Genomic DNA, 22,996 nt, shown 5'->3' with positions numbered 1-22,996 from the left:
CTTGAGTGACTATTAACATAATTTTACTTTGGTTCCTTGGATAAATCCATACAAATTTACATGTAATCGTGATGTAATGAAATGTTGATTTTAAAACTATGAATCAAATATAACGTATGTTCCTACCAGTGAATCAAGGTCTGAAATGGCTTATGCTGCAGTACGTTCCTAGTCAAGACTTTCAGAAGTATGAACATGTTCCAAAAGTAGATTTTTTAAATCCTCTTTAGGTTTGTGCTTATTCTAATCTCATTTCACTTGTATTCTTTATTGCCTAATTCCTAAAGGCCTTTTACAGTGAAACAGTCAGTGTCACTGTGATACCCCGGAAGAATGTTTTGTTGCATAGCTGCAGACTTTTACGGTTTCCTGGTCAAAAGGGATTACATTGCTACCTCTGGACAGGGAATTTGAACTGTCTGGACTGAAGTTCTAAATTTCACAGCAAATAAAACCTGTCAAAATGAGAAGACACAAAGATTTGGGAATACAGAGGATTTGCCCACTGTATTATTGCCTCCATTTCTTTAAATTCAGGCATAGTGTGTGCTTCCTTCACTGAGCAAATAAGTTAGAGACAATAAAAATCAGTGTACTGGTTTTAAACAATGTGTGTGGACTCTTTCAAAATCCAAATATTTTTAATAAATTAGTGCAAAAATCTGTATTTAAATTTTCAACCAAAACACTGCATTAATGGCACACATGCTAGGAAGTTCAATATTATAGTTCCCTCACCACATCTATCTCAGCACCCTTGTGCTTATGTAGCCTTTTGTGTCACTGTTAGTTTTGCCTGACAGCAAAGAAGTGCAGTATGTCTGTGTTGTAGTAAGAGGCAGCATAGCTCAGTGTAGTGCTACTCAACGTATGGGGCATTTCTTTAATTGGTTCATGAAGAACCCCCTTGTGGGTTGGGCCATCTAGTTGAGGGGAGGTAAAGTCCCCAAAAAATCCAATGAGAGACCTGGGAGGGGAAAGAAAAGAGCAATTCACACAGGCCCCCTCTACTGTCTGCTACTTTCCCCCTGTTCCACCCCAACTCAGCCAAACTAGACCTCCTCCCTTTCCTAATTCTCTGTCCTCCTGCCCACACAGCACTCAGCTGAAGCAAGTAAACCGTTGTTGCTAGGACCTGTAGAGCCAGCTTCACAGCCTTTGAAACCAGTGGTGCCCAGAGTTGAATGCCTTGCTCTTGGGGGACCCTCCTACCCGACAGTCCCCCACTCAGCACCAGTCCTCACGCCAAAATGTCCTTGAAATCATGTCATGGCCCAAATCTCAGAGCTCTTTTAGGCTACAACTAGATGGCAGCCATAAGTGGTATGGGAGGCAACAGGTAAGATTCATCATTAGGATTAAATGTGCTCACATTTTTAAGGCTGAATCTTTATTTTAACCAAAGGAAAGATAAATTACTCCTCCTTGGCATCTAAATCATATTTTTTCCATCTGTTTTCATAGGTCATGTTTTCTTGAGCTTTAGTCATTTTTGTTGCTCTTCAATTTGTCCACATCTTTCCTGAGATGTGGTGCCCAGAACTGGATACACTATTCCAATCGAGGTATCAGCAAGGAGTAGAGCAGAAGAATTACTTCTTGTGTCTTGCTTACAACACTGCTGCTGATATATCCCAGAATGATGTTTGCTTTTTTTGCAACAGTGTTGACTCATATTTAGCTTGTGATCCAGTGATGAAGATATTGATCAGAACTGGACACAGACCAATCCATGTAGAACGCCATTCAATACGCCTTACCAGCTTTACTGGGAATGGTTTTCCAACCAGTTATGCACCCACCTTGTAGTAGCTCCATCTAGGCAATATTTCCCTAGTTTGTTTATGAGAAGATCATGCAAAACAGTATCAAAAACCTTACTGAAATCAAGACATACCACATCTACCACTTCCCCCCATCCAGAAGGCTTGTTGCCCTGTCAAAGAAAGCTGTTAGGTTAGTTTGACATAATTTGGTATTGACAAATCCATGTGATTTTTACTTATCACCTTATTATCTTCTAGGGGTTTGCAAATCAATTGTTTGATTATTTGCTCCATTTTCTCTCTGTGTACTGAAGTTAAGCTGCCTTCTCTAATTCTCTGGGTTGTCTTTATTCCCTTTTTTATGGCTTGGCACTCTATTTGCCCTCTTCCAGTTCTCTGGAATCTCTCCTGTCTTTTATGAGTTTTCTAAGATAATCACCAATGACTCAGATATCTCCTCAGTCAGCTCCTTGAGTATTCTAGGATGTATTTCATCAGGTTCTGCCAACTTGAAGACATCTAACTTGTCTAATTTTAACTTGTTCTTTCCCTATTTTAGCCTCGGATCATACCATATTTACATTGACATTCACTGTATTAGACATCCGATTGCTAATAACTTTTTTGGTGAAAACTGACGTGAAAAAGGCATTTAGCACTTATGCCATTTCCACATTTTCTGTTATTATCTTTCGCCCCTCACTGAATAATGTGCCTACCCTGTCCTTTTTCTTCCTCTGCTTGTAAGGTATTTGTAGAATGTTTTCTTGTTAGTTTAATCTGATTCTGTGCCTTGGCCATTCTAATTTTGTCCCTACATGCTTGTGTTGCTTTTTATATTCATCCTTTGTAATTTGACTTAGTTTCTACTTTTTATAGGACTCTTATTTAAGTTTCAGATCATTGAAGATCTCCTGGTTAAGCCAGGATGATCTCTTGTCATACTTATTATCTTTCCTACGTATTGGGACAGTTTGCTCTTATACCCTTAATTATGTCTCTTTGAAAAACTGCCAACCCTCTCAAACTATTTTTCCCCTTAGACTTGCTTCCCATGGGATCTTATCTACCAACTCTCTTCTAAAGTCTGCCTTCTTGAAATCCATTGTCTTTATACAGCTTTTTCCTCCTACCATTCCTTAAAATCATGAACTCTGTCATTTCATGATTACTTTCACCCAAGCTGCCTGCCACCTTGAAATTCTCAACCAGTTCCTCCCTATTTGTCAAAATAAAATCTAGAATAACCTCTCCTCTAGTTACTTTCTCCATCTTCTGAAATAAAAAGTTCTCTCCAATGCATTCCAAGAACTTGTTGGATAATCTGTGCCCTGTTGTATTATTTTCCCAACAGATGACGGGGTAGTTGAAGTCCCCCATCACCACCAAGTCCTGTGCTTTGGATAATTTTGTTAATTGTTTAAAAAAAAAAAGCCTCATCCACCTCTTCTTCCTGGTTAGGTAGTCTACAGTAGATCCCTGCCATGACATCACCCTTGTGGGTTTTTTTACCCTTTTATATTTACCGAGAGACTTTCAACAAGTCTCTTCCTGTTTCCATCTCAACTTCAATGCAAGTGTGTGCATCTTTAATACACAAGACAACACCTACTCGCTTTTTTCCCCTGCCTGTCCTTCCTGAGCAAGCTGTATCCTTCTACACCAGTATTCCAGGCATGTGTATTATCCTGCCAAGTCTCTGTGATTCCAACTACGTCATAGTTGTAATTATTCACTTGTATTTCTAGTTCTTTCTGTTTATTCCCCATACTTCTTGCATTATTATACAGACATCTAAGATACAGATTTGATTTCCCCTCTATGTTCCCTGTTGTCTCTCCTTTGTCCCTGTTATAGACTCATAGACTTTAGGGTCAGAAGGGACCAATGTGATCATCTAGTCTGACCTCCTGCACAAAGCAGGCCACAGAACCCTACCCATCCACTTCTATAACAAACCCCTAACCTATGCCTGAGTTATTGAAGTCTTCAAATTGTGGTTTGAAGACCTCAAGCTGCAGAGAATCCACCAGCAAGTGACCCGTGTCCCATGCTGCAGAGGAAGGTGAAAAACCTCCAGGGCCTCTGCCAATCTGCCCCGGAGGAAAATTCCTTCCCGACCCCAAATATGGCTATCAGCTAAACCCTGAGCATGTGGGCAAGACTCATCAGCCAGCACTCAGGAAAGAATTCTCTACAGTAACTCAGATCCCATCCCATCCAACATCCCATCACCGACCACTGGGCATACTTATCTGCTGATAATCAAAGATCAGTTGCCAAAATTAAGCTATCCCATCATACCATCCCTTCCATAAACTTATCAAGCTTAGTCTTAAAGCCAGATATGTCTTTTGCCCCCACTACTCCCCTTGGAAGGCTGTTCCAGAACGTCACTCCTCTAATGGTTAGAAACCTTCATCTAATTTCAAGTCTAAACTTCCTAGTGTCCAGTTTATACCCACTTGTTCTTGTGTCCAAACTGGTACTAAGGTTAAATAATTCCTCTCCCTCCCTAATATTAATCCCTCTGAGATATTTATAAAAAGCAAGCATATCCCCCCTCAGCCTTCTTTTGGCTAGACTAAACAAGCCAAGCTCTTTGAGTCTCCTTTCATATGACAGGTTTTCCATTCCTCGGATCATCCTAGTAGCCTGTCTCTGAACCTGTTCCAGTTTGAATTCATGTTATAATTGCCCATGCTCCCCCCAAATTCCAACTCATCACCCAGGTCTCCATGTTTTTGATTTACTTATGGGGTTTTGTTTCCTGCCCTCATAGAACCTAGTTTAAAGCTTGTCTCAGCAGGTTAGCCAATCTGTATCCAAAAACACTCTTCCTCTTCCTCAGTAGATGGACCCCATCTACACTCAGCAGTTCTTTTTCCCAGAACAAGATCCTGTGGTCAGTGAAGGCAAAATCCTCCTCGCAGCACCATTTGCACAGCCATCCATTCACTTCCAGGATGCATCTCTCTCTGCCTGAGCCCTAACCTTTGATATTGTTGTTCAAGCTCTTATTCTCCCCACCATGATGTTTGAGACACTTGCTTTGGAACCTTTGCTTTATTTGACCATTAAAACATCATTTGTAATCACTGTGTGTATACAGACATCTAAGATATTGATTCGATTTCCCCTCTGTGTTTCCTGTTGTCTCTCCTTTGTCCCTGTGATAGCTCTGTAGGAAGAAGTCTTGTAGTACAAATCTGGCCTTACAGTGACAGCCATCTCCTGAATGTTGTAAAAACATTTCCTCTCTATAGGATCTCTGCCAAGACCACAAGTTAGCATTAGTGAGCACATTGCCTAAATACTGAAAGCTGCATATGTGGTAGATGTTTGTGGCCATTTTCAGAAGGCAAATCCTTTGTGTCATAAGAGGGTGGGCTTTACTGTATTAAAAGAGGTCTGTTTTCTTAATATTATACAGTCTTGTACTGAAACATGAAAACTATGTAGCCACTGAAAGAATGTAGTTGTAGCAATTGGGTATCAAAATAATGATGTTCAACCACCTACCAGACAGGGGCACTTAAAATCCCCGCCAATCCCTCTCTCCACCCAAAAACACTCAAAGCCCAAAATGTTCACAAACCACTCAAAGAACACAATAAGATCAGCTGTAGCTGCATAGGCAAGCATATCACAGCAGAGGGGTGCTGTGATTTCCTGGAGTGTAGTGTCTCATGCCACCAGCACCATTTCAGCATTATTTATTCCAAGAAGCATGATAATTATGCTTAGATAACCATGCCTCAAGATTTGCCTTACTGCAGTCTGAAAAAATCTAGGTAGTTTACATTTTGTATATAGGCTGAAGTTTTCAAAGGTTCCTAAGGGATTTGGACACCCAATTTGCAGTGAAATCAATACATCTGAAGAAGTGGGGCTTTTACCCACAAAAGCTTATGCCCAAATAAATCTGTTAGCCTTTAAGGTGCCACCAGACTCCTCCTTGTTTTTGTGGATACAAACTAACATGGCTACCCCTCTGATACTTAGGGTACGTCTACACTACCCATCAGATCAGCATGTAGTGATCGATCTGTTGGGGATCGATTTATCACGTGTAGTGTTGACATGATAAATCGATCCCCGATCACTCTCCCGTCAACTGCTGAACTCCAGCTCAACGAGAGGCGGAAGCAAAGTTGATGGGGGAGCGGTGGCCGTCAATCCCGTGCCACGAGGATGCAAAATAAGTGATTCTAAGTTGATCTAAGATATGTTGACTTCAGCTATGGTATTCTCATAGCTGAAGTTGCATATCTTAGATCGATCCCTGCCAGCGTAGACCAGGCATTAGTAAAATCAATGGAAATTGGATATCCAGATCCCCATATGATAGCTTTGAAATCTGAGCCATTGTGTGTATATGTGTGTGTGTGTGTGTATATAATTATGTATACACACATGCACTACAGAGAATATATGATGGGGTGGTATTTTGTGGACATGAGTTTGGGATGCTGATATTAGTTATGAGAGATGGAGTCACAGCTGAGTTATGTAGATGACTCACAAACTCATGTTAATAAAACCTTCATACCATACTATTGTGTATTCTCTATGTGCCACATACATTATATCTATTTTACTGTAGTAAACTCAGAGTTTTAATTTGTTTTTATTGGGACTGTTTGTCATATCCCTGTGTGAGAAAAGCTAGGTTATTAACCTGGAGTCCAAATTACAGGACTATAAAAACCTCCAAAATGTACCTGAGAGCTTTTTTTAAAAAAACCTGGAAATGTTACAGCCTTAAAATCCATAATCTCATACCCTTCCAGGGCTAGATGGAAGTGTTGGACCCCACTGAGGAGGCTGGGTTCCCTCCTGTGTCTGGCCCCACAGGGCTGTAAAATAAGAGACTTCAAAATCATGACATTTTTATGTACAGAAAGGTAATTACTGGTTTAGGACTGAATATTACACATCCCAAGCCTCAGGCAAGGGTAACTTTAGGAGGAGAAAATGCTTCTCTGATAGGCTGAGGCTTTTGTAATTTTTTTGTTTTTGTTTTTTACTTTTACTATATGTGTCTGAAGCTGTTTGGGAGAATGGGGATTGAATATTAGAATAGGTCCCAGGCAGCTAGCTTAGTAGGTAGATAATATGGTCATAGACATATAGTAAATTATATTTAATTCTCACATACCCAGACAATTTCACATACCTTTCCAAGTTGTTATATGGATATCACCTCCACATTATATATTTGTCTCTCTGTGTCTTTGTTTATTTATTTAAATTGTGAGAGTGTCTATGTATATATGTGTGTGTATATATACACACATTTATAAGGTACACATGCATCATGTATGTAGAGGTAATACTGGCATGATAAATTATGTATGTATATAATGTTTCATACATTCACAAAATTAAATCTGTGTGTGTGTGCATATAGACATGCAAATTTCCTGTATCCATCCATGAAACAGTAGGAGATTCAAGGAGTAAAGAGCAGGGAGAATTTGGGAGGTGGTCGGACTGGAAATGCCTTATATTTTAATCTCGGAGGAAGAGATTGTAAATGAGATTGTTCACCCACTCATATAAGGTGAGAACCTTATAAGGGTTTCTTTTTCCACCAATCTGTGCTATACACTGCACTATGGAGGAAATGTAAGAGATCAACAGACTTTCACCATATTCTTCATGTCTGAGAATAAAAGTAAATAGATCAGATCTTGGACAAGACTAGTTATTAAAATTTGCTGATTTATAAAACTCTGTGATAATGGTTTTACAAATTATAATTTTAATAGAATTAGATTTGTCTAGGCAATAAAATGAGAGAGGAAATTGCTCAGCAACCAATAAAGTCATGGATCTTGAAGCATAAGATTTTATTTACTTGTGTAACAAATATCACTCCTACTCAGCTGGGATTTTATGTTTGTTAAATAGCAGCAGACATTTTTAAAAATACAGTAGAATCTCTTTAACCCACACTAATATCAGGGAGACCCTTTGCCAGTTACCAAATGTTGTGATTTTGCTAATATGAGAAAAGCAATGTTTTAAAAATGTATACTCCACCAAGCAAATATATTCTAGGAACTCACTTAAGGCCCTGATCCAGCCCCGATCAAAATCAGTGGGAAGCTTTGCAAAGATTTCTGGGAGCTGGATTAGGCCCTGATCTTCATTACTGTAGAGGGATTCCATGATAGTTTGCTAAGTAGTGAGTATTGGGGTGGGATATGAAGTGTTAATGCCATCAGCCCTGTTTCAGGACATCACAGCTTCCCAGCATAAACTTCAAATCCAAAAATCCCAAATGATTGTGGCTTTGTGCCGGTGACTTTCGTGTGTAAGTATGTTGTGATGTGTTTCTCATTTCATTTGCTAGGACAATCTATATTATGCTAAGAATATGTATAAAAATAAAATATTCTTTAGGTTGTAAAGCTGTACAGTATGCTTTCTCCCACCATTAGAGACTGAAAAACGGAAAATACTCTCATTAATCTACACAACCACCCCCATGGTCCCAAAGGACAGTTATGTAATATGCAGATATGGGAAAGAGAAATTCCCGCAGGTGACTCATTTCTGTGACCTCTTTTGTAGAAATCGCAATATATTTCCTTCAAGGGAGAGCTAGTAGTGTAGAAATTAAAACCCAAGCCTGGGAGCCATAGCTCCTGACTATGCTACCATGCTTCTTCTGGGTGGCTTATACCACTGTCTGTTTTAGAGTACTAAATGAATGGTGCTAATTGTATTATTAGTATAAGTTGGTATTTTGGAATTTTAGGGATCTTAAGAATTTTTAAATGCTACTCAAATTGTCATATCCAATTCATTTTGCCTACTGCCATTTATAAAGAAATGTGTTCTTTTTTTAGGTATGGTGACATGAGGAGGCAAATTGGTTTTGAGATCAGAGACATGTGGTATAACCTAGGTGAGTAGTCAGAATTACTTCTTGTTTTGATCGCTCATTTTGTTTGTATATTCATTTAAAACTACATAGCATTTAAAAAAAAAACTTTCCTAAAATAATGGAATAGTTGCAATGTCACACACTCAGAATTCAAGTAATGCCAGAGTTGAAGTTTCCCATGCAAGCTTAATTAAGATAGTCTTATTACATGATTACACAGTATTTTTTCTCCAGTACTCTCGCCTCACACAAGATAGTTGATGCTCAGTTAATGGCAACTGTTCAGTAATCTTTTTTATCCTCATCTGTGTACATGATCCTGTCACTGGAGACTGTATCATAATTCATATGCACAAGGGACAGAATGAAAGTTGACGACTAACAATTCTGGTTGACAGTGGTGGTTCAGTTCTCTGTGGCTGTGACCAACAACTCAATAAGGTTGAGTTTCATGTGTCCTCTACTGGCTCATGCTGCTGTGTGATGGTATAAAAGGTGAAGCTGCCCAACCAGCCTCAGTTCCTTCTTGCCTCCCATGATTGGTAGTGGGATTGTGTTGACTTGCTTTCCAGGTGTTCTCCCTTTCAGATTTTTTGTATATAGTTATAGTGCGCTTGGCATAGTTAATAGAGCTTTTCAATATGTTTCATTTATTTATTTATTTTAGATATTTAATGTTAATTAGAGCAGTGGTTCTCAACCAGAGTTATGCAGATGTCTTCTAGACACAGGCACCAGCTTCCTTCTTGCCCCGGGGGTGCTCAGTCTCTACTCAGCCCCAGGCCTCGCCCCCACTCCACTCCTTCCCTCAAGCCTCCACTCCCACCCCAGCTTTTCAGCTGATCTGCAGCATGTGGGAGGTGCTGGGAGGGAGGAGGAGAAGTAGATTGGTGGGGAAGCACTGGGGGGAGAGGGAACTGGCTGCCGGTGAGTGCTAAGCACCTGCCAATTTTTTTTTGTGGGTGCTCCAGCCCATGAAGTCGGTGCTCCAACCCTAGAGCACCCACAGAGTTAGTGTCTATGCTTCTAGAGGGTACATCAACTCATCTAGATATTTGCCTAGTTTTACATAAGAAGCAAAGTCAGTACAAACTAAAATTCCATACGGACAATGATTTGTTTATACTGCTCCATATACTATGCACTGAAATGTAAGTCCAATATTTATGTTCCAATTGATTTACTTCATAATTACATGGTAAAAATGAGAAAGTAAGCAATTTTTCGGTAATAATGTGCTGTGACACTTTTGTATTTTTATGTCTGATTTTATAAGCAAGTTGTTTTTAAGTGAGCTGAAATTTGAGGGTAGACAAGATGAATCAGACTCCTGAAAAGGTTGAGAGCCACTGACTTAGAGTGTTGGTTCCTGTATATCTGAGTACTGACTCCCAGTACTGGGGCATGCCTCTATCTTTGAGCTTTAAGCCTTGCACCCATGGCAAGAAGTGCTGGTGAGTGACCCTCACTCCAGGTGTTTGAAGTGCCTTGGAAAGGGTTCTGTTCCGGGACAGGTGTAAAATATGTAGAGACTACAAGCCCTAGATTGAGAAGGACAGAGATGTGAGACTGTGTTACCTCCTCATGAAGGCAGCCTTCAGTCCACCATCAGAGCCTTCCCACTCAGGACGAGGGCCAAGAGAAGTGGCTATACAGATATTGTGGAGAGTCAGCACCACTCTCCTTCCCCACTACCGAGGAAGAAGCATAGACAAAATGCTTCAAAGGAGCCAGCCTCCACCAAGAGATCAAGGTCCCCAGTTCTATCTGCCAGCATGCAGGGTGAAAGGCAGGGTAGTGTGTCCCTGGAAAAGGGATGCTCCCTAGTACTGACTTCATCTTGCCTGGAGTCGTTGACACTGGTGCCTATGTGGTCAGGACCTACCGATTCTGTGGTACCAACCCCTTTGATGCAACATCAGCAACATTTGGAGAACAGGTCAGTATCCATGACGCCAAAGGCATATGCTGCAGTGCAGGATCTCCTGTGCCTCTCAGCACCAGATTCTTCAGCAGTTTTGGAGACAAATCATCTGGTACTGATGAATCTGCAGTCTTTGTTGAGCTCCTTTGCGAGTAGCATTATCCAGCCTCCAGTATAATGGCCCATTTCAGACTATCCAGTCCTCCTTGTCTAGTGCCATCCAGAGGCAAGCCCAACAAGCTATATATGGTACCTACATCTCCAGAGAGACACTACCAGTCCTCAGTACTGTGTGGTACCACACTTTCCTGGTCAGGCAACTCAGACTCTTCCTCAGAGTTGGAAGTAGGCTCCTGTGCCCCTCACACCTGGAATAAAAGGCATCACTCACCTTCAACAAGAGGTACCAGGCAGAAGTCCCACAGTGGTCCAAGGACCCAGATCCATGGGCTGATAGAAGTTGGGGCCCCCGTCCTACCAACGGCTGTTCTGGAACCCATGAAAGTTTCTCCCAGCACCAGATCCTCCTGGTTCCTCCTCCTTCCAGTTCCCTAAACAGACATTAGGATAGCTCTCATGCAGAGAATCATGAGGTTACCCCTCGTACCAAGATTGGTACTGAACCTGACCATCCTTCCTGACAGAGGAAGTACAAGAGAATCTATCTCAATTCCCTTTTTAGCTCCTTGTCATCATCACCGTATGAAGCAGCAAGATCTGTGGTGGCCTCCTCCCTTTAGGATGACTGTAGGGCCTACTAGGTCCTGCTAAAGAAAGTTGCTTCCTCTCTGGACATCCACGTGGAGGTAGTACAAGACAGCTCCCATAGATTGGTGGACATATTGGAGTCAGTGGGACCTCTTATGGGGCTCTGCCTATAAACGAAGCTGTATTTGGATGCCCGCAAAGGCTAACGTGGCAGATAACATCATCTTTGCCAATGATAACCAAGAGGACTGAATGGAGATTCTGGTGACATTGTAAATAAGAAGAGGGCAGCATTAACTCCTGTAAATGTAAACAAACTTGTTTGTCTTAACAATTGACTGAACAAGAAGTAGGACTGAGTGGACTTGTAGGCTGTGACATTTACATTGTTTTGTTTTTGAGTGTAGTTATGTAACAAAAAAATACATTTGTAAGTTGCACTTTCACAACAAAGAGATTGCACTTTGTCTGAGGTGAATTAAAAATACAATTTCTTTTATCATTTTTATAGTGTAATTGTAATAAAAAATAATATACAGTTTGGTTTCAGTTACAACACAATAAAATATATATGAAAATGTAGAAAAACATCCAAAATATTTAATAAACTTCAATTGGTATTCTATTGTGTTACAGTGCGATTAAAACTGCAATTAACTTAAATTATTTTTTTTAATTTTTTAATCACTATTAAATTTTTTTAGTTAATCGCATGAGTTAACTGCAATTAATCGACGGGCCAAATAGAAAGATTTATTTTACTGCTGGCCTGCAGTTTTGTATCTCAAATCAGCAAGCCTTGCTCCGCAGCAATGTCCTTAAATTCATGGACAAATTACCAGAAGATGCCAGGCAGGAGTTTCAGACTGTATTGAAGAATGGCAAGCTTTTGGCTAGGGCCACTCTTCAAACTGTATTGGATACAACAGCTAGAGCTATAGCATCTGCAGTAGTGATGCACAAATGTTCATGGCTTCCATCATCAGTTCTTCCTCCTGAGTTCTAGCAGACTATACAGAATCTCTCCTTTGAGGGTAACCCTCTTACCTCAGCAGGCTGACAGGAAACTTCATAGTCTTTGGGGATTTATACGCTTCTGCCTAAAGAAATACAATTCCGCCCTCAAACATACCAATGATGTTGGTCATTCATGTCTAGGCACCCTGACTAGCCTAGGAAGAAAGGGAGAATCATAGGAGACCTCTACCTCCTCACTTCCCTTTTTCTGACGTGATTTTAGGCAGCTCAATAATGCCAAGCAGTCGGGGTTGAGGTCAGTTTACATCACACCAATTTCTCCTACCCCTGTGTTTTCCAACAGATTATCCTACTTCCTATGTGCTTGGACTCATATTATCACAGATCAATGGGTTCTAAGCACTGTAGAATTAGAGATACACCTTTCCATTTATTTCAGTCCTTCCCTCCTATCCCTCCTTCCTCATCTCTCTTCAGACACCACTCTCATGAAGCTGTCCTGCTCCCAGAGATGCAGTCTTATCTCCATTTGGAAGCTATAGAGGAGGTTCCTGCATTCCACCAAAGAAGAGGATTTTATTCACTTTACTTCCTGATCTCAAAGGCAAATGAAGGCCTAAGATCCATTCTAGACCTGCGAAGAACTGAACAAATAAAATAAATAAAATAAGTTTCTGTATGGTCACCCTAACCTCTATTATCTCCTTCTTAAATCCCAACAAAATTGCCCTCAACTTGAGGGATGCGTATTTCCACGTGGCTCGCCATCAAAGCCACTTAGGAGATTCCTAAGATTTCTACTCAACTATTTCCATTATCAATTTACAGTCCTGCCATTTGGCCTATCCACAGCCTCGCAAGTATTTAAAAAATGCATGGCAGTGGTGGCTGTGTTCCTCAGAAAAACAAGAGTAAACGTATTTCCCGTAGCTGAAAAACTGGTTGGTGAGAGGTTGGTCCAAGAGCCAGGTAGAATTCAAGGTGTTGAGTTCCAGTTCTTAACAGGTCTGGACATATTATGTCCCCAGATGGTGGAACCTATCCCTTTCTGAGATTTAAGTCTTGTGTTATCAAAGATGATGTGTCCACCCTTTGAATCAGTGGCTACTTGCTCTTTCCTTCATCTATCCATGAAAGTGGTGGTTTTGGTAGCAATTACCCCTGCGAGAAGAGTGGGGAGTTGCAAGCTTTGGTAGCCGACCCTCCCTACAAAGTCTTTTATAAGAACAATGTATACTTATGCCTGCATCCAAAATTTTTTACTGAAGTAGTGTTGTACTTCCTCCTCAATCAAGTGATGTACTTAGCTACTTTCTTTTCTAAGCCTCATTCTCATAAGGATGAAGAGAGATTCCATACCTTAAATATCAGAAGAGTGTTAGCTTTTCACTTGGTCAGGCCTTGTTTCGGTCCTCATCTCAACTGTTCATGGCAGTTGCAAACAGGATGAAGGGCCTCTCATCTCCACTGAGAGGATTTTGTCATGGATTTCCTCCTGTATTCATGTGTGCTGTGACACTGCCAACATAACCCCACCAACCAGAGTGATAGCACACTCCTCTACATCTCAAGCAACTTCTTCAGCTTATCTGGCTCAAGTGCCTATATTAGACATTTATAGGGCTGCAACTTGGTCATTGGTACATACGTTTGTGACTCATTGTGCCATTTCTCAGCATTCCTGAAAAGACAGCAAATTTGGACAAATAGTCCTTCAGTCATTGTTCAGATAGACTCAAGTCCCACCTCCAGATTGAACTTCTTGTGAGTCACTTGAAGTAGAATGGACATGTGCAATGAAAATGACCCATGAACCACATTCCTTTCCTCCAGTATCAGTGTCTCTGGTAAGAAGGAACTGAGAGTGGCTCCACCCTTTATACCATTGTGCAGCAGTATGAGGCAGCAGAGGGTGCATGCTCCACCCCAACAGATATCACTCAGGGAAAAATCTCCAACTCTGGTACACTGTGCCCACACTCAGCTGAAGTGGAATGGACATGTGCAACACATATCAAAGAACAACAGTTACAGAACAGGTCAGTAACTGATTTTTCTGTGTGGCTACTTCAGAACGATGTAGAACAGTCAGCAGGGCCCGGGAGCATGCACAACACATTTGGAATTTTTAGAAAATTAAGGCATATCGTACAAGTTCTGCTGTGCACGTGCAAATGGCAATATTCCTTGGGTATAATGTTAGCCATAGCTGGATGGAATTTCATGGGAAAAGCAGAAGATATCACTGTGACTCTGGGACTCTCCACCTGCCAAATTACAAGTTCCTGGCCCAAACTTTGGAGGCACTAGAGCTGTTCAGAAAATTATCAGATTTTTTTAAATTAGCAGAAAACACCTATTTTACACTAACTTCATCTTCAGAAATAGCTAAATCAGTTTTGCTGAAACTTTAAAAAATAGTGCAGCATATATAAAGAGAGAAAGAGTGCATATTTATGTGACGTGGAGGAAGTGTTCCCATTCACTCTGTTGCAGAGCTATGTAGTGATAGAAAAAGAGGCTTTTTTGAGAACAGCTGAATTCTCTTTTTATTAAAGGTGTCTTTAGTGAATTAGTGGCTGGAGACCAAAATAAAGCAAAGTACACAATAATATATGACTTGACAGACAGATAGCAAAATCAATATTACTTTCCCTTATGTCAGGTCAGCAAAGCTCAGTCTCTGCCAGTTTTCACCAAAATCTTCTTTCACTGTTCCAACCTTAAGGCTATTTATTTATCTATTATTTATTTTACTAATTTCTACAATTTCTACAGCATCTATTGCTGAGGCAATATTTAAACCTCTGTGCCTCCCTAGAAATTTACAAAATTAAAGGTAAAATCTATGTTTTCATATACACACATCATTTACCTCTGTGTAGCCTTTGAGTGCTCAGATTCTCCGTCCATCAGATTATTATTTCAAGGCTGAATGAAATGTTCCCTTTGAGATATATGTTTGCACCAACCATGTACAGTCCTTTTAAAATGTTCAAATTAATGCAGGCCAATAGCTCTGTGACTCATTTCCCTCCCCCGTTTTAAATAAAGATAGTAGGACTGTGAATTGGGACTCTTAATATCTACTCCTGTCACTGACTCTGAGTGACCTTTGATATGTCATCCAATTGCTTTGTGCCTCCTGTGAAATGGGTATTATAATACTTACCTGCCTCACAGAGGTGTTGTGAGGCTCTGAATATTTATTATTTGTGCTTGATCCTTAGCTGCAACATACTGTAGATGAGCACAGTATTATTATTAATTTATGCTGGAGTTTCACATTTTAAGCAAACTGTTGTTTTTTTCCCACAACAAAAGGAGGAGGAGAAAATTAACTATCAGATAAGAAAATCAATCCCATTCCAACTAGCACTTTGCACCCTCCATTGAAGAGAAACCTTTCCACATCCCACCTTACTCTTATTACTGATGGGAAAAGTAGGCTGGTAATGCTTATTCCCTGGCTCTGCATTACTTGCGTATATTTCAGAGCAAAGATTAAGAATACTAAATTACCATTGGTAATAAACAGATTCCTATTATTACTGATACTTTTATATCTGACAGTGTTTATTACACTGAGTAGTCAAATCACTGTTGCATACGGCTCAGAAACAAAATCAGAAGTGAAAAGTTATTATTTCTGTATGTCCTTGAACAAGTTTATGATGTTATTCTATCATTGTACAAAAAATATGATGAAACCAAGTAGCTGTGACTTGATATCCAAAAATAAATGACAAGGTTCAGACTGGAAATATCCCATTTTATCTTGTCAGTTTATGACTGCAAATATTGTGATTAAGGCTTCATATCTTTGGAGCTCCGTAGCCCAGAGCAGGTGCAAAGCAACTGTGTCATACTTTATATTTCTCGGTGAAGGCAAAGGCAAAGGGCTTATTTGAAATTACTTAAAGAATACCAGAAATATCCAGCTTTTCACCATATATTACTATTGTGGTGTCCAGGTATAGAGCACAATCAGAAAACCATAACTATCTAATGTTTTCCATCTCTTATTTTTGGTACAATTAATTTATTATCTATCATAAGGCACTATGATGAAAGCACTCTAAAAGATGCAGTGCATACTACAGCAAAGCAGGGGCCAAAATAAAGCACAAATTTACATGCTGTTTAACAACAAATGTTGTTTCACTATAGTTTTAAAGCAGCTGCACATTATATTACCTTTCCAAAGACAAGAGTCCTAAATTTTCTTCCAAACCTGTCACATTTTGAATCTGTATATGGGAGCTCTCACACTTCAGAAAAAAAACACCTGTGAATTCATTGTTCACTTGTTTATCTCGGGATATGCCTTGTATGTGACAGACAGCTGGAGTAGATGCTGTTGAGTCCCAGAATAAGATTGTTTCCTTGTATATTTTGTCTGTAACATTTTATATCGTGGCACAACATTGCATTGCATCATGTTGTCATGGCAAATACACGTGTATTTCTGTACATGGCTGATATACTGAAATACATCATATAGTATATCATTTTAATTCTGATTAGAAGGGTGTCAGTAAGAGGCTTAAACCTGCTTCCATTTGAACAGTTTGCTCACATCTTACTGGACAAGCCAAAGTATCTGTTTTTCCTTGTGTAATGTAGATTTAGGGTAATGATGAGGATTAGTTAACATTTTCATTTGCTCTATCCTGATTTTTTGTGGTCCTCTACAACTTCCCCGTATTTAAGAATCTACTTTGTGTCTTAAATCTCAAGTGGGTACAGTAACTCTGATTCGTGAGGCAATATGCTTAGCATCCAGAACAGGAGCATGCTGACTCCACAGTTCTTATAGATTATTGTACTTGTTTTTCCATGCAGCATAGAGTGTAAATTCTGATGGGAGCCATCTACATACTCTCCAGATGAGGTGAAGAGCTAAACGGGCTTCACACAGCAGATGAAATTATACAAAATTATACAAATAATTTTAATATTTTTGCTAATCACTCTTACTCCCCTTTCCCCCCCATGTTCTTCTCTTTTATTTCACTTGCTGAAAACCTCCCCTGTCCTCATTGATTTAAAAACTCTGTTGATTATTGCCTGTGAGAGAGGATTAGTGTGAATATAATGCACTCTAAATAACAGAAGGACTGAATACTTAACAGCAGCAATTTCCCTAGATTCTGCTGATACTTATAAAGGACCTGAATGTATGAGGTGTGAAGCAAGTCCTGAGTGTGCCCACAGCTCCCATAAATGTCAGCACTTTGTGTGAGATGCTCAGCACTTTGTATGAGGTGCTCAGCACCTCATAGGATTCGACTCAAAGCTGCATAGTCAAGAAATGTAGCTGTTGGTCACTCAGTTGAGATGTTGTGTGACTTTCTGTTTGGGCAGAAACAATATATTCTGTTATAGAAAAGGAAGAGTAATCAAAAATTTTAAATGCATTATTTTTTAAATTTGCTATTTTTCACGTCTAGGCCTCAAGAGATACTAGTTATTCTTTGCTGTGTATCTTTAAGCTTGGAACAATGAAAAACTCATTGTGACAGATAGAGAACTTCATGACATTGATGTTGCGCCTGACAAATAACTTTGTCACTATCGTTTGTTCTCTGAAATATTGGCTCTGACACTTTTCAGGCATGATACAAGAAAACTGTCACCGGAGAGGCTGAAGGTAATAGCATTAGGAAAAAAAAAGAATAGAATAGAAAACTTTACAACTTTTACTTGCATTCTCCTCAAAAACATTCAGCGTTGGCAGAGTCAGTGTTGTCAAACACTAACCGATCTCATGCAAACATGCTAATAAGATTTTAGCTATATCATAGAATCATCTACTCTAACCCGCTGCCAAGATGCAGAATTCGTTGTGTCTTCACCATCGAAGACAGATGGCTATCCAGCCTCTTTTTGAAAGCCTCCAGTGAAGGAGCTTGCATGACTTCCTTAGGCAGTGTCTTCTATTGTCCTACTGTTCTTACAGTTAGAAAGTTTTCCTGAGGTATAATCTAAATCTGCTATGCTATAATTTTGAACCCATTGCCTCTTGTCCTGCCCTCTGTGGAAGGAAAACATTTTTTCTCCATCTTTTTTATAGCCATCTTTTAAGTATTTGAAGACTGTTAACATGTCCCGCCACGCTTAATCTCTTCTTTTACAAACTAAACATACCCAGTTCCTTCTGCCTTTGCTCATATGGCTTTCATTCCATCTTTGTCGCTTGCCTCTGAATCCTTTCCAGTTTCTCTACGTCCTTTCTAAACAGTGGTGACCAAAATTGAACACAGTACTCCAGCTGAGGCCTAACCAGTGCCAAATACAAAGGTCCTATCACCTCTTATGACTTTCTATGTCTCTGTTAATGCAACCCAAAACTGCATTTCCTTTTTTTGCGACAGCGCATTGCATTGACTCATGTTGAGGCTGTGATCCACCACAACTCCCAGATGCTTCTCAGCAGTGCTGCTTTCGAGCCAATTATCTCCAATTCTGTATTTGTGCATTTGGTGTGTCTTCTCTAAGGGTACATCTATATTAGCCACCGGAATGGTGGGTAGTGTTCGATGTATTGGAGATGGATTTATCGCGTCTCATCTGGACACGATAAATCGATCCGCTAATCGATGCCCGTACTCCACCTAGGCAGGAGGAGTAAGAGGCGTTGACGAGGGAGCCGTGCCAGTCGACTCACCGCCGTGAGGACGACCAGGTAAGTCAGACTAAGATACTTCGACTTCAGCCACGTGAATAGCGTAGCTGGAGTTGCGTATCTTAGTTCGAACCCCCACGCTGGTGTAGCCCAGGCCTAAGTGTAGCTCCTTACATTTGTCTTTGTTACATTTCATTTTGTTGTCTATAGCCAGTTCTCCAATTTATCAAGATCACTTTAAATTTTGGCTCTGTCCTCCAAAGTGTTTACAACCTCCCAGAGCTTTATGTTGTGCAAATTTGATCAGTATGCTCTCTATTTCTACATCCAGGTCATTAATAAAGATGTTAAATAATACCAGCCCCAGAACAGATCTCTGTGGGAACCCTTGTCATAAACAGATAGTTAAGGGTTAATGTCTCTTTTACCTGTAAAGGGTTAACAAACAGGGAACCAAACACATGACCAGGGGACCAATCAGGAGACAAGATACTTTCAAATCTCGGTGGAGGGAAGCCTTTGTTTGTGTTTTTTGGGTTTTGCTTTGTTCTCTCTGGGTCCTGGAAGGGACTGGATGTGCAACCAGGTTTCTTGCCAATCTCCCTGCTACAGTCTCTCATATATTCAGAATAGTGAGTAATTTAGTAAGAAAGGCGGTTATAGTCTTTTGATTGTTTCTGTATTTGCAAATGTGTATTTTGCTGGAAGTATTTTAAATTGTATTTGCTGGGGGGAGGCTTCTTTTTAGTTTCTATAAGCTGACAGACCCTGTAACTTTTTACCATCTAAATTGCAGAGATAAACTTTTACCTGTTTTCTTTCTTTTTATTAAAAGCTTTGCTTTAAGACCTGTCTGATTTTTTTCTCCTAGTTAAGGCTCAAAGGAACTGAGTCTGTACACCAAAGAATTGGTGGGGAGAAGGGAAAGAGAGCAAGGGGGAGAAGGGAAAAGTGAATTTCCTCTTTGTTTTAAATTCATGGAGTTTGAATGTGGATTGCCTCTGGGTGAAGGGAAAAGAGGAGGGGGGAAGGTATCATTCCTCTCTGTGTGGTGATTCAAAGAATTGAATCACAGTGATCTCCTAGTGTACCCAGGGTGGGAAAGAGCTGGGAGGAAGAAAGGAGGGGGAAGGGAAACGGTTTATTCCCCTTTGTTGTGAGACTCAAGGAATTTGGGTCTTGGGGTCCCCAGGGAAGGTTTTGGGGGAGACCAGAGTCTATCAGGCACTCTACTCTAAGTCCTGATTGGTGGCAGCACTACAGGATCTAAGCTGGTAATTAAGCTTAGGGGAATTCATGCTAGTACCCACATTTTGGACGCTAAGGTTCAGATTTGGGAAAGATAGTATGTCAATCCTACTTGAAACCTTCCAATCTGACATCATTCCATTAATAGTTACTCTTTGTTGGTGTTTGTTTAACCAATTATGCATTCAGTTAATGTTAGTTTTACTTAGCCTGCATTTCTCCAGCTTGCTTATGAGAACGTCATGTGGGACTGTCTCAAAAGCCTTGCTAAAGTCCAGGTATATTATGTCCACTACATTCCCCCTATTCACCAAACCTGTTATCTTGTCAAAGAAGTAAATCAAGCTGGTTTGGCATGATTTGTTTTTAAGTAAATCCATGTTGGCTGCTAGTGATCATCCCTTCATCCTCCAGGTATATCTAAAGTTCTGCTATTGATGCTTTCAATTAAAATTCTCAACCAAGAAAGCAAATAAAGCAACGTATTTGTTTAAAAAAATAAAATGATTATAATGTTGCTCTCTTGTTACTAAGGATTTTCTTCTTGATCACCTCATGTATTAAATGATCTTATGTTAACGTTAGTTGCAATCACAACTAAAATTGGTAATGAATATGAATACTATCTCAGTGATTACTACAGTAATCTTATGAGGACAAGCATGTTAATAAATACAGTGTATTACATACTGCTCCATGGCTGTATGTGTGTGAAATTTCAGATTATGTGAATTCATAATATACCATACATTTTTCTTGCATATAGATATTACATTTAATTTAAAAATCAATAGGATATACTAATTTTTTTTAGTGTTCCCTACATTGTACAGTATTATAATACACTGGGTCTTATTAGCAACTTCCATACAGAGATCTCACAGCACTTTACAAATATTAAGAGATTAAGTGTCCCAACACTCCTCTGAATTAGGTAATCATTATTTACCCCAATTCACAGCTGTGGAAACTAACGCCTAGAGAAGTTACGTGATTTTTTTCAGAGTCACACCAGGAAGTCTATGGCTGAGATTGGAATACAATCATATTTCTAAGACTTCTATATATTCGCCCACCCAGCACCCCCAAATCTGTTTTACATTTCATTTACTGTGCACGATATCCATTCTTACTTCCTTAATATTATAGAATAGATAATTCATTGGATAGATAATTTCTATTGTTAGCCAATGCTGCTTACAGTAACTAGATGTTTTTAGTTCAATGGTCTAATTTTTCTAAGGATTCAAGTTGCTGTTAAGAATTAACTTACCTTCTGAATCTGTGAGGGGGAAGAACTTGGGGAGACACAGTTTCTTTTTGGGAAGAAAAATGTAAAATAAAATTAGCCAGTCAAACCAACTCTGGAAGAAAGAAGACATAATCTAGATCTGACTTAGATGTAGTTTCGTATCTTGAGGCTGTAAGTATGCAATCATAATGACATTTTGATAGAGTGTTACATTTTGTAACACTGAGAAACATACAGAATTTTAAATAATTTAAAATAGGCTTTTCCCCCCTCTTCCATCCTCTTTGCATGATGTAACTCAAGTACTTAATATGTAATATGGATGTGTGTGAATTTGTTTGATTTATGGAAGTATGGCAAGTTCTGGTTTGGTTCTCTCTTGAACAGTTCTTTAATAGTTTTACTGTTAGCCTTAAGAACAGAGTTCACTTCTCTTTCTGAGGGTTAGTGACTTACATTAGGACATAAATTGCACTTAAGAAATTGAGGCCAAAATCAGGAAATGCATTCTTACGCTCAGGATAGTCAAAGCTTATTCTCTGTGGCATTTTTTAAGGTAATCTTGTAGCACTATTGGTGGCCTTTCATTAATTCTGAAGTACATTTCCCCCTCCAAAGGTCAACATAAGATCAAATTCATTCCAGAAATGGTTGGGCCTATGTTGGAAATGACACTGATTCCTGAAACTGAGCTTCGGAAAGCTACGATCCCAATATTCTTTGACATGATGCAGTGCGAATTTCATTCTACCAGAAGCTTCCAAATGGTAAGCATTGTTTAGCTACAAATATTTTAGGTTTGTGAATGTGATCCAAAGACCTTTTGATGCCCACTGGTAAAAGGCGCAGAGATGCATAGCCTTACAGTGATCCTCAGGGTTCACCAAAAGAGGTCATGTAAGATCTCTAAGAAAGCAGACCATCATGACCATTAAGAAATATATGTGGAGATAATGTGTAAGGAGTTACGTGTGTATACTGAAAACTATGTTCTTAAGTCCTTGTAGATAAACACACGTTGCTCAGAGGTAGCATGCATTGAGAAAGACTTCTCCAGACAGGAGATGGGAGACACTTATTCGCCTGGCTGATGAATGTGTATTGTGTATCTTACAATGGAAGTCTATTGTCATATTGAGTCAAAGCTAATGAATACACTGCAGGAAAACACAAAAACAATAGGGATTATCCTGTCTGAGTAAAGACAATGAATTTTAAAGGAATAATTAAGGGTATGGCATCCTTCATTTTGGAAGACAAGCTACTAGTGGACTTGATTTTATGAAAGGAGGATCTCAGCCATCTTGGTTGAAAACTCTAGGAAAAGGACTTTGGGGTGTGCTAACTTGTAGGAGACAGGATAATGTCTTGTGAGTTAAGTTTAGGCTCTAAAAAGTTTCTTATAATTTTGTTTTGCATGTAACCTTTTGTTTCCAGTATTCATTCTTGCTATTATTTGAAATGTCTGTTCGTTGATAATAAACATATTCCTGTTTTCATTATAAATATATCTTGAGTATTGAATGTCAAGCAGTGTGATGATCTTGAGCTGAATCTAGTCATCTGGTGAGTACTAATCCTTTGGGAGCAGAGA

At 39.6% G+C, this 22,996-nt stretch overlaps 1 protein-coding gene across 3 annotated transcripts in view; it reads left to right on the top strand.

Moving 5' to 3' along the window:
• Positions 1 to 22,996, top strand: part of DOCK1 (dedicator of cytokinesis 1) — a 620,463-nt gene that overhangs the window by 471,420 nt on the left and 126,047 nt on the right. For all 3 annotated transcript variants that reach the window (XM_050959274.1, XM_050959273.1, XM_050959275.1), the window contains 2 exons: positions 8,627 to 8,685; positions 22,021 to 22,169. In XM_050959274.1, coding sequence (XP_050815231.1) covers positions 8,627 to 8,685; positions 22,021 to 22,169 — 208 coding nt within the window. The remainder of the gene's footprint in view (positions 1 to 8,626; positions 8,686 to 22,020; positions 22,170 to 22,996) is intronic.

The sequence above is a fragment of the Gopherus flavomarginatus genome, chromosome 6, assembly GCF_025201925.1.
Source record: "Gopherus flavomarginatus isolate rGopFla2 chromosome 6, rGopFla2.mat.asm, whole genome shotgun sequence".
NCBI lineage: Eukaryota > Metazoa > Chordata > Testudines > Testudinidae > Gopherus > Gopherus flavomarginatus.
This window is presented reverse-complemented; position numbering and strand designations above follow the sequence as displayed.